We start from the raw sequence: 19,529 nt of genomic DNA on the forward strand, positions 1-19,529 counted from the left end.
TTTTAAGATTATGCTGTTTATGAAACTTGTTGTGTTCCTAGCTGTGATTGTTCACAGGATAGGAAGCACACTGACCAAGCAGTGTTTATAACCCAGCCCTGGTTGTTCGAAGCACTGTAGTTCCTGTGTTACTGGAGCGTTGATAGGTAAGAAGGGGAATGTCACTAAGCCACGATGTTTGTTTGAAGAGCCTGTGCGGCCAGGATGGGCCAAATGGTCTCCTGTTCCGAAACAATTCTGTGACAGATGGGAATGCAGTAAATCAAATCTGTTGGGTACAGAGGTAGCTTCATGTGGTATACTTTCTGCTGATGTAGAAAGCAATCAGAGAAGCAAGTTCTACACAAATGCTGCATATAATCTTTATTATTGTCACAAGTAGGCTTACGTTAACACTGCAATGAAGAAAATTACCCAGTCACCACACTCCGGCACCTGTTCGGGTACACTGAGGGAGAACTCAGAATGTCCACTTCACCTAACAAGCACGTCTTTCGGGATTTGTGGGAGGAAACCGGAGCACCCGGAGGAAACGCACGCAGACACGGGGAGAATATGCAGACTCCGCACAGACAGTGACCCAAGTCGGGAATCAAACTGGGGTCCCTGGCGCGTGAATCAACTGTGCTGCCGTGCCGGCCATGAAGTGGTTACCTGGTGTCATGGGTTTTTGGTGTTGCCAATCCACTTATTGTCATGGTAGCACAGGTGATGCCATTTCTCTTTCATCGCGACATTGATTTTTGTACGGAGACACAATGTTTAGCGCCTTCATGTTACACTTGCAAGCATTCTTGAAGCTTTGGGCATCCTAATGGTCAGGTTCTACTACCTTGCCATACAGAAAATCCTTCGGTAAATGTCTACCTTCCATCTTGTGAACATGTGCAGGTGAGGTGAATTGGCCATGCTGAATTGGCCCTCAGTGTACAACAGTTAGGTGGGGTTATGGGGAAAGGGCTAGGCATAGGTGGGGTGATCTTCCGAGGGTCGTGTAGGCTCTGGGCCGAATGGCCGCCCCCTGCACTATCAGGATTCTATGAAATCAATGTCCTGAGCAAGCAAAGTTGCTTCTTTTTGAAGGGTGCCAACATATTTCAGAGATTTGCCTTGAAGACTGCTGCACTGATGATTTTGTCCTTCCTTGACATGCCCAGAATGTGCCACAAGGACAGAGACTGAAAGTTGTTGAGCCTCCTTTCTTGATAGCTGAGAGTCATCCATGTTTCACAGTTATACACGGTGCTGAGAACACAGGCCTCATAAACCATAAAAGATCACAGATCTTAACTCTGTTTCCCTCTCCACTGATGCTGTCAGACTTGTTTAGTATTCCCAGCATTTTGTGTTTTTATTTTTGACTTCCAACCTCCACGGTATTTTGCTTTAACATTTGATTGAGTATGGTTCGTCTGCTTTCCTGCTGCCTCATGTGCAGTATTACACACCCAATTAGTTATCCTCATTGATGTGTGAATTAACAGCTGCTGTAATACAGCCTCAGTATAACACAAAATGTAGGGCCTGTTCTCTGCCAGTCAAAGATCTGACATCGGGTATTGTGTTGAGTGAGCTATGAACATGCCCGAGTGGCTGTAGGAGACAGTAGTAGGGAGCTCAGTTGGCTGGACGGCTGGTTCCTGATGTAGAGCGACGCCAACAACGCTGGTTCAATTCCCGTACCGGCTGAGGTTACCGTGAGAGCCCCCCCCCCCCTTCTCAACCTTGTCCCTCGCCTGAGGTGTGATCCTCGGGTTAAATCACCACTTGTCAGCTCGCTCTCGCAAAGGGACTTTGGTGACTTTCATTTCAGGTTCATTGCCTTCCATGCACATGTGAGAGAGCAAGCAAAGAAAAAGAGGGGGAGCAGTATAATCTACCTTTTGATGAATTCCTCATCCTGTAAAAACAGATTGTCCATTCTCCTATCTGTGCGCTGAATTGTGTTCACCCTAAATTCAGATTATTTCCATGCATTAGATCGCCAATTGTTGCACACTGAATTAAAATACTATATTCACTTGCACCTATTTGTGTTAGAACCCTCGCTTCACCTCTCAAATACCTGGAGTAGTATTTGATTTTAAAATGGTAAATTTGGTATATATATTCTTGAACTTGCACATTAGTTTTATACACAAGATGCCACACTGCCTGTAAGGCATAACACAAAAGAAACCAAGATGTAATGTAAATCAATGCTTATTCTGTACACCTATGCGCAGTAATCCTGAGTTAAATGTTCATTAGTTAACAAAACACCTATGCATATCCATGAATCTTTCTTGTGCCTTTGACCAGTGAGAATAAAATGGTATTAAGCCACATTGGGAAGCTGGTCCAGTGTCAGAGGAGTTGAGTTATGAAGAAAGACTTTTGGGTTTTACACCCAAGAAAACAGAGAAGGTTTTTAAAAAAAGTTAAATCCTGACAATTGGGTAGCAGCGACATGGCGACCAGGAAAAAAGGCCATTCGGCCCATTGGGCAGACTTCATTCTGTTAAATCATGGCTGATTTAATTATGTCAGCAATTTGGAGCGAGAGGCTACGATCACTTTGACACAGTCAGACAGGTCATGCAGGAAGGGCAATGATCAGTATGGTATTTATTAAGCTGAAATCGTACCCGTACATGCTGATAGTGCCAAATAATAGAAAATATTAATCACCTGCCAGATACTAAATTGATCAAGAGGATTGCCAAGTTTGATAAAGATTGTAAACCAAACACGGAGAGGAGGCTATATCAAGTGTGATGGGTGGCATGGTAGCACAGTGGTTAGCACTGTTGCTTCACAGCGCAAGGGTCCAGGGTTTGATTCCCGTTTGGGTCGCTGTCTGTGCGGAGCCTCCCCGTGTCTGAGTGGGTTTGCTCCGGGTGCTCCCGTTTCCTCCCACAAGTCCCGAAAGACGTGCTTGTTAGGTGAATTGGACATTCTGAATTCTCCCGCTGTGTACCCAAATAGGCGCCAGAGTGTGGCGACTAGGGAATTTTCACAGTAACTTCATTGCAGTGTTAATGTCAGCCTACTTGTGACAATAATAAAGATTATTATAGTTGTATAGAACCTTGCTAAGGCCGCACTTGGAATATTGCGCACAATTCTGGTCGCCGCACTGCCAGAAGGATGTGGAGGCCTTGGAGAGGGTGCAGAAGAGGTTTACCAGGATGTTGCCTGGTCTGGATTGGATTGGATTTGTTTACTGTCACGTGTATCGAGGTACAGTGAAAAGTATTTTTCTGCTAGCAGCTGAACAGATCATTAAGTACATGGGAAGAAAAGACATAATAGGGCTCTTCAGGGGCAACATAATAATCTGCTTGCTATGAGCCTCCTCTTCCCTCCTTGCCTTGTGAAAACACCCTGCATCAGATCTGAATCCATCATTTGACTATCACAGTATCCCGGAGAATGGTAATTTTCTACACAGAACTGGGCGGGTGCAGTTTAAACCTTTTTCTAATGTTCTCAGGAAAAAATGTAGAGCACAGTTCCGCATGTGTTAGTTACCCTTCGCCCATGTGACCGTGCTTCCAGTGCGAGTCTATGGGCCATTTCATTGTGGAGAGCATCATAGTTAACAATGACCATGTCTTCTGACATCTCCAGTTCACATACTGGTGGGGCAATTTTGACTTCATGTGAAAGAAATGAAAATTTAAAATCTGGAGAGACAAAGTGCTAGTTCTATGGGCCGAATTTTCCCCCCAAATTGTTATTTTCGGTGCAAAGTCGATGTGATTCCCGCTGGCCCCGACAACGCAATCCAGGTTGCAATCTTTTGGCACTTTGAAAAGTTTCTTTTCCCCTAGTGAAAAACACCACGCCTAAAGCACAGAAGCGTCTGATTTGCCCACCCCGGGGTCATCTGAGCATTTCAATGAAGCTGCACTGTAACGCTCTACAGCAGTTGCTCACAGACAAGACAGGAGAATGGCTCCACAATTCACCGGGACAGGTGGGGTTTGGGGGCGGGCGGGGGGGCTCACAAGAATGTTGGATGCCATGGAGGAGAGGCGGGGGCAACTATCTACACTCAGACTGGCAGGAATCCCCCAGCAAGATCAAGAATCCTGCCCGGGAGCCGGTCAATGCCAGGAGTCTGACGAAGAGGGTGGGAGTTCAGTGTTGGAGGAAGGTGAATGACCTACTACGATCGGTAAAGGTAAGTGCTCCCCATCTCCAGTTGACACTCACTCGTCCATCATCCCCGCAATGTCACCTGGAACCCAAAAGCTGCTGTCTCGCAGATTCCCAGCACCAGATCTGCCAGCATTATCCTCAAACCCCACCCCCGGCACTTCTTATTAGAACCCCTTCCTGCTTAGGTGCAATGCCCACACATGCCAGTTGTCATCAACCTCTGACCTGCTCGGTGCCCAGCTCACACTATCCCCTTTTGCGACCTTGCAGAAGAAGATAGCCTCCAACTGGAGAGAGAATCCGGACACCATTCGAGGAGCGGGCCAGGGAGCTCTCAGGCAAAGAGCAGGAACGGGCCTGCACTTAGAGTGAGGCTGGTCTCCGGGAGAAAAGTGAGGAGCCACTGCCCCTTCATCCAGATGACCAGTCTCAAGTGAACGCTTTGTTGTCCAAACCCTTGATTAGGCCATGTACTAAAACCATGTCCCTTGCCTTGCAAGGAACAACCAAAGAGCCTGTCAACCAGCAGTGCCCCCCCACCCATCCTCAAAAGCACCTCGGAGGAGATCTCGGAGGAGGACACAGATGATCCATCACAGCTATCACCCCCACACCATCACAGAGACACACGCCTCGGTGGGCAAAGTTAGCAGGCAGGTTTCTGGGTCACTTTCTGGTGAGCACCACACTGATTCTGATGTAAATCAGATGGAGGCAGGAATGTCCCAGGATGTCTGCTGGATCCCAATACACAGCTGTGCCCCAGTCAGGTGCCGTGAATCTGGACACGTTTGTCCCTCAGCTGCTAGAGATGCAAAGGCAGAACTGGAAATACCAGGAATGGCTGTCAGCGACATTCCTGCAGCTGCAAGGCCTGATGGAGGAGTCTCAGAGCCTCCTGTTGCAGGAGATGTTGCCAGCGATGCGTGGCACTCAAGCCAACATTGCAAGGGTGGCAGCCGCAGTGGAAAGTCTGCGGTAAGACATGGCTCAGTCCCTATGGACCATGGCTGAGGGATTCAACACCATGGTCCAGACAATGGCGGGTGGGCCCCTTTGTGGGGGGCAGAGTTATTGGAGGTCATACGACCCATCGGGCCAAACACGGAGAGGCAATTGTTTGACATTTGGAGTTGACAGTGAAAGTCCGGGAGCTATTGAGTTAACAAGCTTTCTTTTGCTGTCCTAAGTATGTGATTGTTTGTTTCCAAATAAACCTCCTGTATGTTTACTTGCCTCGTTGGTCATTTGTTCCTCGCAGTTATTACAGTGGGCCTCCAGGACTGGCAGCAATGTGGATGATGTTGAGCTTTCTGGAGCTCACGCCAACTGCCTCCTGTCCCATGGAGTAACCCAGGGGCCAATGAGCACCCGGAGGGAGGAGGAACCACTGGAGCACCTCCCGGGCCTTCCAGCCAGGAGAGCCTAGGAGTGACAGTCCTTCCAAATCTCCCTTTGCTGATACCGGCACATCTCAGGGGCAGTGGGCTGAACAGGATGATGCGGCAAAGCAGTACAACCTGAGAGAAGGCCAGGCCGGCCAGGTCCCGGAGCGCGAGAGGACGCCCGCCAAGGACATCTCAGGAAACAGAGCACGCCTCCACTTCTGATGTACATCCTGGTGTTGTGGGGGCACGGAGTGGGCAGGGGTGAAGTTAGGAACAGATAGCTGGAGATCTTGATCAAATGTCACAATTGCACATGTTACCACATTTAAAACTCTTGTCCTCACTGTCATTAACCCTCCTCTCGCTGGATAGCACTTAACCTCATCTGGACACAGCTCTTCTCACAGGCCCTCAAAGTCAGGCAAATGTATAGGCCTACTCAAAGTCAAAATGACATAATTCCTGAAAGGACATGGTCATTAGGCAGTGAGCCCTAGACCCTAGTCCCTAATACCCCTCTAGTGCTATGTGACAAAGGGATCGAGGGCTGAACCACACTCGCACATGAGCTGGGTGTCAGCGTACTGGCAACAGACAGCTGAGAGTCAGACATAAGCAATAGCTGAAGAGCATCGCAGATCATTCCTCACGGCGAGTCATCATCACCCTCCTGCATTTTCTGATGGGCAGACGCAAGGGTTCCCCACGCCCAGCACCCTGATGACTAAGCTATACTGCGACCCTCCTTCCGTGGTCACGACGGGTTTAGCAGGCTTGGGGGCGTGCGGACAACATGGTGTTCCTTTCGTGTGAAGTGGGAAACGATGAGGGCATCCCTGGTCCTTCTGCCCATGCAAACCCTCACCCCTGCCTAGCCTCCATCCTCCTGCCTGGTCTCTTTCTCCACTCCCTCCTGATCTTCCACCTCATCCGAGGAGATGTTCTGCTCCTCTAGGTCTTGATCAATAAGGTGGTTGTCCCGCTGCTATGCAAAGTTATGTGGGACACACAACACCACACCTGCGTGGGAGACCCTCTGGGGACTGTACTGTAGGGCCCACCAGATCTGTTGAGGTAGTAGAAGCACATCTTAAGGAGGCTGTTCAATCACAGACCAGGTGGCTCGGTGAGCCTCATTGTAGTGGGACTCTACTTCATCTCAGGCCTCCACACTGGCGCCATCAGCCAAGACCTCGGCAGGTATACTGTGTCCCCAAAAGCCATCCCCGCAGCCTTGGCTAACCTTCGACCATTCCAGGGATTTGCGATTGCCGAAGGATTTCGTGACGAGGCATGCTCCCTGGGAAACGCGCACACATGTGCATGAACCAGCTGGTGGTCACACACCAGCTGGACATTTAAGGAGTGGAACCCTTTCCTGGTGATGAATGGGATTCCTTGATACCACATGGCGCGTAGAGTGACATCAATGCAGTTGATCGCCCCCAGCCCTGTGGCAGACCAGTTATAGTGATGAATCCCAGAGCCCTCTCACCTTGCTGGGCCTGGTCCTCATTGAAATAGATGACGTCCAAGGCACTCGGATAGATTTATGGGCAGATGACTGCGGAATACCAGACAGGTTACCAGCGGAGCCCTGGAATGAACTGTAGAAGTTAAGGGCTGCCGTGACCTCCACGGACACAGAGTGGGTGCCTCCACATGGCACGAGTTGGACAGAATGTGGCACAGGCACTGCGCTGTCTCCCTGGTCAGGCGGAGTCTCCTGTGGCGCACATCGTCCAACAGCTCCACGAAGGACACACAGATCCTGTCCACCCTCAAGTCTCCTTCTTCGCCATCGTGCCTCCTATGGCTGCTGCTGCCTCTAAATCTTGAGCTTACCCTGTGAACCCCTGCTCTCCAGGCACAGAGTGTTCCCTGGGTGCCGCCGCTCCATTGGCTCTTTACTGATCTCGATCAGTAAGCTGCGAGGGAGGAGGGAGAAAGAGAGAGAGAGAGGGAGAAAGAGAGAGAGTGAAAGGGAGAAAGAGAGAGTGAAAGAGAGAGAGACAGCCAGATTGGTGTTGCAATCGCTTAACTTCAGCACCTGCCCTCACCCATTGCTCTCCCGGTCCTGGAAGCAACCAGTCCTACGCATTATTCAGCGGCTGCCGCTCATTTTTCTCAGTGCCATTGCATCTCCATCACTTGACTGGCCCCGGTCAATGACCTCACCCCTTTCGAGTCGCCTCTGACCCCCTGTCTGGTTGTCCCTCCCTTAAAATCTCCAACAGAGATAGGAGGTTCCAATGGTCACCCATTCCTCATGGGCGGGGTCAACTGGACAGTTCTGACCGCCTTGAGGGCTAATGATCCATAATGGCAGGCGCCGGGGTCCGGCACTTATGCAGACACAGTCCCTCTCAATCCCACGCACCCAAGAGTTTATCCTTGAGCCATGAGTTATCAGCCCTCTCCTTCACTTTGCGAATGCGGGCAGTTGACACTGATTGCACCTGTGGCTAACGGGCCCACTAAATCCCACCCATTATCACCCACCTTACAGTATTGCACAACAGTCAAAATAGCCTCCCGTCGCGTAGGGACTCTTGAGCTTGTGGGTACTGAAAAGAGGCGTTGCATCCTCAGCTCAGAAGAGACGATGGATGGAACCTTTTGGCTCTGCATGAGCTGCCTCCACCAATTGAGCTGTCAGAGGAAGTTTGATTTAATGCTATTCTCAATTAAATTTAATGTTATTCTCAATTTAAAGTAGAACATTACTGTAGAGCAGAGTTTTCCTGCATGGGGTGACTCAATTTCTCTAAACACTTCAATAATTAGTCTCATTAGCATCCATATTGCCTTCAGCAACATTGGAACAAAACCACAAAGGATCCACTGCACCATTTAACTCACCTCTTTGCTGATTAGTATCAAAGTATGGTGTAAACAGATTACAGGTCGACCCAAGAGATCTGAAACATGTGATGCCCATGGGAACTGCCGTTGCTCATTTGGTAAATTTCCTCATCAATTGTGATTAATCAAATTGTCTCATATAAATTATTCTGCGGAGCTTTTTAATCAGTCATTTCTGCCTGCTAATTTCCTTCCTTCCCCAGCTGAGCAGTTGATTCTTGTTAAAGACGTGGTGTGTGCTGGCTCTCACGGGAAGATAGTGAGCATTGCATCTTATTATTATCGCAAATATTGTAGTTGGGCTAATCCTAATCCAATATCCAGACAGGTACGCGTTCTACCAGGATGTCATGACCTAACAGTCAAGCGCCTGAACACTAGTTGACTTCTCTCCTCTTGTCAAAGGGAGAGCAATTATAATGTCCTCCCAACTGCTGGGCAGACGGAATCTGGGATCTTCCTGATGAACATTGCACTTTGCCCCTCAACCACTGAAAGCTTGACCTTGACTTGTTGAAGTCACCTTACTAGACTATTTATATAATCACCTGTCTTGTTGTAGAATGTCATTTTGCTGATACTTTGTGTTGTATTGCAAAGGATTTAAAACTAATTTAAACCTGCAAAGGCGAAGGGATTAAATTTGAAACCGGAAACCTGCAATAAGTACAGATGGTGTTGGAAATACACAGCTTAATCAGCACTGGTTAACAGTTCAGGTTGGGAACCTTCACCAGATCCATAAAATTGTCAAATGTCGATTGGCCTTCAATATATTTCCAGAAGTTTCTACAAGCGGAGGGAGAGAGATCCCATATACAGCTGTAGGCAACATTCACGTGTGAGTGTCCATCAGTTTTGAGAAGCATGCAATGCTCATTCTCTGGTTTAATGTAGCTGCATTTGGGGCAGCACGGTGGTGCAGTGGTTAGCACTGCTGTCTCACAGCTCCAGGGCCACCGAGTTCAATTCTGGCCTCGGGTGACTGTGTGGAGTTTACACTTTCTCCCTGTGTCTGTGTGGGTTTCCAACCGGGTGCTCCGGTTTCCTCCCACAGTCCAAAGATGTGCAGGTTAAGTGGATTGATCATGCTAAATTGCCCTTCGTGTCCAAAAAGGTTAGGTGGGGTTACTGGGTTTATGGGGATAGGGTAGAGATGTGGGCTTAAATAGGGTACTCTTTATAAGGGCTGGTGCAGACTTGATGGACCGAATGGCCTCGTGTACTGTAAATGCTATGATTGATTGCAGAGACAGAATTACCTTCCCAAATATTGAAAATGATCTTACACAAAACGCAAAGTCAATATTCTGGTTCTTCAAGTACTTACTTCTAAGGAGGGGCTGTGGGAAGTACATGCTTTGAATGTTGCTGAGATACACAGAACCGGTCAGCGCTAAATTCAATAGAATCAGCCTCAATAACACTGAATTAAGGAAGGGGGAAAGTCAGCTACAACAACTGCTGCTGTTCACTAACTTTTCTGAGGGTAGAATCAGATCCATTTAAGAGCCTGTCAAACCTCACCACCTAGTCTAGCTCACAGCAGTAACGTATCAAATATAGCCACTGAGGAATCTCCCTCCTTCCAACAGGCATTCATTCACACACAATTAACTGGGTGTGTGTTGCAAATAAATCCCAGCTGATTACAATCAATACAGGCTATTTAGTTAACCCTTTGAGTAACATTTCAGATCATTAAGATCAGCAACAGGGTGAGTGTGAATTGCAATATTCAAAGAGCAGGCCTTTAAGGGGTTAAGCAGCATCTAGACCAAGAAAACCTAATGTGCTCTGGTGGTGGGGGGGAAATAAAAATGTTGTGTAGTTTCCAAACTGGTAAGTCCAGCTTTATTCTTGCTGTTGCGAATCCTGGTCAAGTAGAGGTTAAGGGCAGTGCTCAATCGATCACCCAGTCACTGGGGAACAATCCACTGAATTTGTGGTCTAGTGATAAATCAGGAAACTGCAAGTGTTTCTGAACTGCAGTCCCATTTCATTTTTGATTAGATACTAACTTTGTTATTTATCCAGAGGAAAGTACAGGTTGTTATGAACTTCAGAAGGAAATTAGTTATGTACTTAAACTACCAGTGATTTTTTTTTTTATTAAGTAAGTGGGAGGTATATGGATGAAAGTCAGATAAATGGATTTCGGGTACATCTGTGACGTAGGTGAATGGGCTAAGAGTGTTCAATGACCCACTCCACTCTCCTCCTGTCATGTAAGTGAATGGGTTAAGAGTGTTCAATGACTGACCCACCCCACCCTCCTCCTCCTCCTCCTCCTTGTGTTGGACTGTAAGAAAGAGAAACATGTATGATGGTATCTTCAGAGCTTGGGAATAATTCAAAGTTTGAGAATAATTCAAAGTTCACAATGATGTTAAATTACCATTCCAAAAGCTTGAATTGTCTTGACCCAAATATAAACTTCTCACATTTGAGGCGGTTCTAGTTTTTTGGTTTGAGTGGTGCTTTACAGAGTTCCTTGGGTTACTTCTGTATGTAACGTATCAGATATGGAATGTTATTGAGGCTGGCCCCAGTAGTTGCTGGATGTCACACTGTTCTTGGTCCATTTTCTGCCAGGTGCAGAATGAATCTACGATCGGGCAAAGCCATAGCAGTGATTCCTTTGATCCCTCGGACTCCAAACTGCATCAAGGGTCAAAATAGAACTCTGAGAACACCATTGCGAAGACAATGTGGCAACACTTTGGAGACTCCGCATTCTACAAAGAAAACATCGCAAAAAACCCCCGAAAAGGTAAAAACCCCCTTTCATTCCAGACGGTTGTCGTTCCAATTGGACAGCCAGATCAAACATACTAACGGTTGATGTTTGTCAATTTCTATCTTGTCGTCTTCTCTTGATCCACCGAACCTCCTTCAAATGCAACAAGATGCATTTCCACTGTGTTCAGGAGCACTTCATTGATTAGTGTGTAAATGGGATTGGGGGTTGTATAATGAGATGGAGAGAAAAGTGGTTGGTAGACCAGAAACTAGAGTAGGAATAAAATAAGTAAATTTCCAAATGGCAGGCAGTGACTAGTGGGGTACCGCAGGGATCAGTGCTAGGACCCCAGCTGTTCACAATATATATTAATGATTTTAGGTGAGGGAACTAATTGTAATATCTTCAAATTTGTAGATGAGACAAAACTGGGTGGGAGGGTGAGCGGGGAGGAGAATGCAGAGGTTCCTCAGTGTGATTTGGCCAGGTTGACTGACTGAGCAAATGCATGGCAGAAGCCGTATCATGTGGATAAACGTGAGCTGATCCACTTGGTAGCAAAAACAGGAAGGCAGATTATTATCTGAATGGCTTTGGATTGAGTGGAATGTGCAATGAGACCTGAGAGTCCATGGGTGGGATTCTCATCCGGACCTGAGAATAGCGGGGGTGCCGGACAATCGCCATTTTGAGTGTCTCCGGCGATTCTCCGGCCCGCGGAACTCGTCCGGGCCGTTCCCGCCGCTTGGGAGAATCGCGGGAGGGCGTCAGACCGGAGTCCCGGGAAATTTTGGCAGCCCAGGCGATTCTCCCAACCGACGCGGGAGTGGAGAATCTCGCCCTATGTACCCCAGTTGCTAAAAGTAAGTATGCTGGTGCAGCAAGTGGTAAAAAAGGCAAATTAGTATGTTGGCCTTCAGAGCAAGAGGATTTGAGTACAGGAGCAGGGATGTCTTGCTGCAATTACACAGGGCCTTGGTGAGGCCACACCTGGAATATTGTGTACAGTTTTGGTCTCCTTGTCTGAGGAAGGATGTTCTTGCTCTCGAAGAGTGCAGCAAAGGTTTACCAGGCTGAATCCTGGGATGGTGCATGAGGCAAGGATTATATTCGCTAGAGTTTAGAAGAATGAGGGGGGGGGATTTATAGAGACCTACAAAATTCTAACCGGACTAGACCGGGTAGATGCAGGAAGGTTGTTCCTGATGGCAGGGGACTCGGAACCACAGTCTGAGGATATGGGGTAAACTATTTTGGACAGATGAGGAGAAATTTATTTTCCCAGAGACTGGTGAGCCTGTGGAATTTGCTACCACAGAAAGTAATTGAGGCCAAAATGTTGTACGTTTTCAAGAAGGAATTAAATAATCGCTTAGGGCTAAAGGGATGGGGGGGGTGGGAAAGCAGGAACAGGTTACTCGATTGGATGATCAGCCATCATCGTAATTAATGTTGGAGCCGGGTCGAATTACCTACTCCTATTTTGTCAAACAACATTTGACATTCAGATACTGGGACCAAAAGCTTGGTTAAAGAGATGGGTTCTGACAAAAGAGGTGGAGAGATTTAGAGAGCGAGGACAGGGGCAGCTGGAGACACCGAGACCATTGATGGAGCGATTAGAATTGGAGGAGAGCTGAGTTCTCCGAGCATTGTGGGGCTGGAGGAGATTCCAAATTGGGAGAAGAGACCAATGAAGGGATTCAGAAACAAAGATGGGATAATTGGGCAGCACGGTAGCATTGTGGTTAGCACAATTGCTTCACAGCTCCAGAGTCCCAGGTTCGATTCCCGGCTTGGGTCACTGTCTGTGCGGAGTTTGCACGTTCTCCCCGTGTGTGTGTGGGTTTCCTCCGGGTGCTCCGGTTTCCTCCCACAGTCCAAAGATGTGCAGGTTAGGTGGATTGGCCATGCTAAATTGCCCTTGGTGTCCAAAATTTGCCCTTAAGTGTTGGGTGGGGTTACTGGGTTATGGGGATAGGGTGGAAGTGTGGACCTTGGGTAGGGTGCTCTTTCCAAGAGCCGGTGCAGACTCGATGGGCTGAATGGCCTCCTTCTGCACTGTAATGTCTATGTCTAATTAAAGTTGGGGCATGACTGGACCAGAAGCCAGTGTAGGTCAGTGAGCCGCAGGGGGTGATTGGTGAAAGGGCACTTGGTGCAAGTTAGAGTATGGGCAGCTAGGTTTCACACGGGGCTGGTGTACAAAGTGGAGATCTGGCCAGGAGAATTTGGAATGTTGGGGTCTGGCGGAAGGGGTTTCCAGTAGAAAATGAGCTGAGGTGACCGGGGAAGAGATGGGCAATGTTAGTGAGCTGGAAAATGTGCGCCGTCCCATATGTTCTTCCTATTTTCTACATCCTCAGTGTTGAAATCACTACTCAGAAAATTAAATTCTAATTCATTCTTCCCCAAGTCCTCAAAACTATGAAACTCGCTGTGTCTCCTCTTCTCCCTACGGTGTGTGATCTTTTAAACTCGAGCTTGTTGTCGATTGGGCATTACTTTCTAGTTTTTACTGTCTTGTCTTACTCTTTTTCACCTCTTGTACAATACAATGGTCCTTGTGGTCTTGATTTGGATTAATTAAATCCATGCTTCCATAGCAACTGAAGCAAAGGATGGACATTTTTGCAATTACTCCGCTTCAAACTGAATATTGTGCTAAACCCTTTTCTTTTTCCCCTGGGCCAGCTTGCACCAGGTGTGACATTTGATCCGGATCTTTCAGGAGAGTGTCCTAATCAATCTGATTTATTTACGACCACACCCAGAGCCACAAGATTACCGGGCAAACATCGGCCCGGCACAGAGTTGAACAGAGGTACGCGGTTAATCTTTGTTTGTGGTCCAATAGAATAATGGAGATTATGCAGGCATTGAGTGTAATATGCACAGAGAGAGGCCATTCAGCCCATTGTGTTTGCGCCTGATCTCCCCCTCGAATGCCTCGTCTGAACCTGCTTCCTCTACATATTCGGGGAGTACATTCCAGATGCTAACCACTCCCTGCATTAAACTAGTTTCTCTTCCTGTTTTCTTCTGCCAATGACCTTGGATCTGTGTCTCCTGGTTCTGGAATCTTCCACAAGTGGGAACATTTTTCCCCCTACGTACTCTGTCTAGACCCCTCGTGATTTTGAATACCTCGATCAAATCTCCACTTCTCCATTCCATCCAAGTAGCTAAAGTTCCTCTTCCCTGACACCAATCTCATGAATCTTTCTGCACACCCCCTACTGTAGTGATGGAATAGCCCGCCTCAACACGTTGTCAAGATTCTCACAACATTGGCAACGTGCATTTATATAGCGCTTTTAGTGTAGTAAAACATACCAAGGTGCTTTGCAGACCATTATCAAACATAATTGCCCAGCGGACCGTGTGTGGAGATGTCAGTGCAGGCGACCAAATGCTTGATCAAAGAGGTGGGTTTTAAGAAGCATCTTTGAGGAGGAGTTGGGAGTGGGAATTGCAGAGTGTAGGGTTCCAGGCAGCTGAAGGCACGGCTGTCAATGATGGAAGAAAGACTAACCTGACCGAGGCACTCGAGGGCAGCTTCCATTATAGGTGGTCCGGCTACATGGATAAGCGGGAGATTTCCTGAGTTCTGTAGCATGGTATGTTTGGTGCTTCATTACCTGGCTTTTCCATAAAAACTGTGGGATTTCTAGGGTGGGGGGGAGGAGGTGTTGGAGGCTGACACATGGGTGATCATAGAATCACTACAGTGCAGAAGGCCATTCAATTGAGAGTCAACACCGACCCTCTCCAAGGACACCCTACCTAGGCTCACAACCCACCCTATCCCCGTAACCCAATAACCTCACCTAACCGTTTTGAATACTAAGGGCTCATTTATCATGGGCAATCCACCTAACCTGCACATCTTTGGACTGTGTGGGAGGACACCCACGCAGCCATGGCGAGAACGTACAAACTCCACAGAGACAGTGACCCAAGGTGGGAATCTAACCCGGGTCCCTGGTGCTATGAGGCAGCAGTGCTAACCACTGCCACCATGCCGCCCCATGCTAATTAGATTCCTGAATGAAGGGACAGAGAAGGAAAGGTTCTTGAAACACTGGCTGTCACAGAAACAATAACCTGTGAAGAATCTTGCATCCTAGAAACCAGTCCTTCACCTTATTGACTCCTTTTTCTCAACCCCAAGTGTCTTGTCTTTTTAATACATTTTTTATTACTTTCAGAGTTTGAATACACTGCTGGTGCAACAAAATTAAACATTTGGGCGCAATTTGGAGATGAATGTCAGAGGCTTGTAACCAGGGGCAACACCAAGGCCAAACGAGCTCGAGCTCTCTTTCCGATCTCTCCATCTGTATCCCGTGGTAAGTTTAGGATGTTGAATGTGAAACTGGAGAGATTTGTCCTTGTTGTTTTCCTGTCATGTTAATTCTCCAGCCAACAAATCTTGGATCATCAGTCAGCAGCAAGTCTGAAACATGAATGTTTACAGCACGTGTACAGACAGTCTTTGTTCAAACAACTATTGTAGCCTCTCTTCTCTTCCCAAAGTCCTAAACGATCCTTTTCTTCAGAGATTTATCCTTGTTCATTTCCAATGTAATGAAGTGAAGGTGTTTCCGGATAAGCCCTGTGGTGAACGTACTGCTGCTACCATTCACCACTGTATTGTATTGCATTATATTGTATTATGTTGATGCCCTTGTGGGCTCCGCCTATAACTCCGCCCCCTCGGGGGAGGTATATAGGTCTGCAGCCTGTAGGCGGCACTCAGTACAGAGCAGTTGCAGGCAGGCACAGATCTAGCTTATTAAAACCACTGTTCACGTCTACTCATTGTTTCGTGTGAATTGATGGTCACATCAAGCCCAAGGTTTATTTCAAACAAAACCAGAAAGTGATGAAAAGCTCAAAGGCTGGCAGCAGAGAGAAACGGTTTACGTTTCGAGCCCAGAACTGCCTATTTATTTTGTAGCAGAGCGACAAAGCCATTGTCTAGAGCAGTGTTTTTCAAACTTTTTTCCCCCCAAGACCCACTTTTACCCGCCGGCCTATCATTGCCACCTGCAGCAGCCAACCCTTAATGCAACAGGTGAGCCTGCTTGGTCCTCATGATCTCACTCCAATCAGGTTCGCAGGAGGAGAGGGCTATGTGCATATTGGGTGTGGCGTTCAGCCAGTTCCTTTGTGATGTCTTCATGAGTACAGAAAATCCAACCTTGCACATGTAGGGCGTTGTGAAGGGCAAAAGCAACAAAACGCTCATTTTACTCTGCTCTTGATACTCCATGGAGACCCGACTCTAGAATGCTGACAACCTCATTGACTTGTGCTGTGTTTTTACTGTGCTGTCACAGATGAGGCGCAGAGGGTCAGTCTCTTCATTTGGAGTCAGCTGCAAGTTAATAATTGACTCTGGGGTCTCAAACTCAAAGGGATTTTCACCCATCGCTTCTCTCTCCAAATCTAATACTTCTCCTCTGGAAAGTAGCGACAAAAACTGTAAGCAACAAAAACTGTTGATCAGTGTAGCCAGATGCAACTGAACAAGGCTTGCCAGTCTATTGACAGTTCCCTGACTAACACTGTTCAATGTCGTAGTGTTTTCGGCTTTGAACTCCTTTGCCAAACTTACAATGACTTTTGGAAAGCATCTTATTTCTTCACAGTACTCAAAGTAGTCATCGTCCTTCCCTTTTAGAATTTAAAAGGTGTCTGCAAGATAAGACCTGATAGCATCCAAGTTTCATCAGCAAACAAAACAGCCAGAGGGACGATTTCTCGAGGAGGAAGATGTTACCGCAGTTTGCAAACTCTGACATGCACCAACCCCTTTTCTAAAAAATAAGATTTAGAGTACCCAATTTGTTTGTTCCGATTTAAGGGACAATTTAGCGTGGCCAATCCACCTACCCTGCACAATTTTGCGTTGTGGGGGTGAGACCCAGCAGATATGGGGAGAATGCAAACTCCACACGGACAGTGACCCGGGGCTGGGATCGAACCTGGGTCTTCGGGGTTCTTTAAAAGTTTCATACCTGAAAAGACACATCGATTGTTCTGACCTGTGTGTCCTGGAGTCAGCCGTACCTCTAATACTTTATTCCCGTGTAGCCCCCTCTTACTTTGCCACACAGCTCCTGAAGTGCAGACATCCACTCGTGACATGTCATCATCACTATCATAGCCAGCTTTCTTGCCCATCCCTATTTGCCCTTGGAAAGGTGACGAGGAGCCACTTTTTTTTTTTTTTTAAACGTGGAGTCTCCCTTCCATTTGTGTGAATAATTTATGTTCCAATAGTCAACAACCAATCAAGTCCTTTTTATAATGGTTTTGCTCATTTGGTTATCTACCAGGCCAACAGTTTGAAAATGTCCTCTCTGTTCCCACAGACCTGGAGACCAGTCGGGGTTTGGATGATGACTTGGACCCCATGGAAGTGACTTTCTCCATCAATTTCTCAGTGGACGCGTCCTGCCATTGTGATGAGAGAGAGGATTTTAATCAGTGAGTGGAGGCCAAGACTTCTACCTGTGGGGCCAGCCAAAATAAAATTGGTGTACTGTCAGATCGAGGATGGTATTTTCCTTGGGTGGGTTAGACCAGACCACAGGGTTTATTGGATTGGGCATATTTCATTACAGCAACTTTGACCTCCAAAATACTTTTCTTTTTAAATCGCAAGTGTTTTAAAAGGAGAGATGATGTTGTTAGGACCAAGAAATGGGCTGAATGACCTGCAATACTTTTCCACATTCAATCAGATCATGGCTGCTGTGTCTTCACTCTACCCTCCGTTATCCTTAATGAGATAGGAAGGCAATTGAGAGGGTCTGAGTGAAGGGAAGGTGACCGGGGGCATAATTGGAAGTTTTAAAATTTAGAATGCAGTGGCTGAGGGACCAATATCCAAGAATGAAGCAGAGATAGACAAGTTGTTTGCAGTCAGATGGGTTCAGGGAGGGGAGGTTGAGGGGGTGTACCAGTGAGGAAGAAAAACATGGTGGCACAGCGGTTAGCACTGCTGCCTCACGGCGCCGAGGTCCCAGGTTCGATCCCGGCTCTGGGTCACAGTCCGTGTGAAGTTTGCACATTCTCCCCGTGTTTGCGTGGGTTTCGCCCCCACAGCCCAAAGATGTGCAGGTTAGGTGGATTGGCCATGCTAAATTGCCCCTTAATTGGAAAAAATAGATTGGGTACTCTAAATTTTTTTTTTTTTTTTTAATTAATTCCACCAACTGTTGTGGGATTTTGAACCTTTGTCCCCTGAACCTTTGTCCCCAGCATTATCCTGGGCCTCTGGATTACTGGTTACTAGGTGACATTACAACTACATCACATTCTCCCCAGGTGATGAATGGGGTGCTGATCAAACAGGCTTATTGTCACAAGTAGGCTTGAAATTAAGTTACTGTGAAAAGCTACTAGTCGCCACATTCTGGCGCCTGTTCGGGGAGGCTGTTACGGGAATTGAACCGTGCTGCTGGCCTGCCTTGGTCTGCTTTCAAAGCCAGCGATTTAGCCCTGTGCTAAACAGCCCCTGCAGGCTGCTTTATCCTGGGTGGTGTTTGGCCTATTGAGTGTTGTTGGAGCTGCACTCATGAAGCAAGTAGAGTATTCCCTCGCACTCCAGACTTGTGCCGTTGTAGATGGTGGACAGGCTTTGGGGAGTAGAATTCCCAACCTCTGGCATACCCTTTTTAGCCACTTTATCTGGTTGGTTCGGTTCAGTTTTTGCCTGGTGGTAACCTCCAGAATGTTGAAAGTGGGGGATTCAGCAATGGTAATGCCATTGAATGGCAAGAGGAGATGATTAGATTCTCTCTTGTCGGAGATGGTCATTGTCTGGCATTTGTGAGGGGTGAATGTTACGTACCACTTAGCAGCCCACGTACTGTCCAGGTCTTGCTTCATACTCGTGAAAGCTGCTTCAGCATCTGAGGAGGCCTGAATGCTGCTGAAGATTGTGCAATCATCAGTGAACATCCCCACTTCTCCCCCAATATCTCGTTGGGACATGTTAAAAGCACATTATAATACTGATGTTGTTATTGTATCCTTCCAAAAGATTCTGAAATGCTTCTCGGACAATAAATTGTTCTGGATGAATAATTACTCTTTAAAGAAATGTGGCATTCATTACGAACATGACGATCCGTTTCATAGAATTTTAGAAATGGCAAGAATGACGCATTATTTTCAGGGTCGGTTGAGGGGGAGCTCTTGGCCTTAAATCTATAAACAATCACTTAAACTGGAGATGATGTCCTAATTCAACATGTCACCTGGTCTGAGAATGCTATTGAGGTGAGAAGAAATTCTGTTCTGGGCACTCCGATGAGCTCAAATATCAATGTTAAGCTCAGGATGTTTTGTCATAGAATTACGCAGACTAA

At 47.1% G+C, this 19,529-nt stretch overlaps 1 protein-coding gene across 1 annotated transcript in view; it reads left to right on the plus strand.

Annotated features, from left to right (window-relative positions):
* Positions 1-4,876: 4,876 nt before the first annotated feature.
* Positions 4,877-19,529, plus strand: part of LOC140395763 (CTD small phosphatase-like protein 2) — a 32,988-nt gene continuing 18,335 nt past the window's right edge. The window contains exons 1-5 of the mRNA XM_072483919.1: positions 4,877-5,124; positions 10,995-11,172; positions 13,837-13,966; positions 15,354-15,494; positions 17,526-17,640. Of these exons, the coding sequence (XP_072340020.1) occupies positions 4,877-5,124; positions 10,995-11,172; positions 13,837-13,966; positions 15,354-15,494; positions 17,526-17,640 (812 nt within the window). The remainder of the gene's footprint in view (positions 5,125-10,994; positions 11,173-13,836; positions 13,967-15,353; positions 15,495-17,525; positions 17,641-19,529) is intronic.

The sequence above is a fragment of the Scyliorhinus torazame genome, chromosome 18 (genome assembly GCF_047496885.1).
Source record: "Scyliorhinus torazame isolate Kashiwa2021f chromosome 18, sScyTor2.1, whole genome shotgun sequence".
Classification (NCBI taxonomy): domain Eukaryota; kingdom Metazoa; phylum Chordata; class Chondrichthyes; order Carcharhiniformes; family Scyliorhinidae; genus Scyliorhinus; species Scyliorhinus torazame.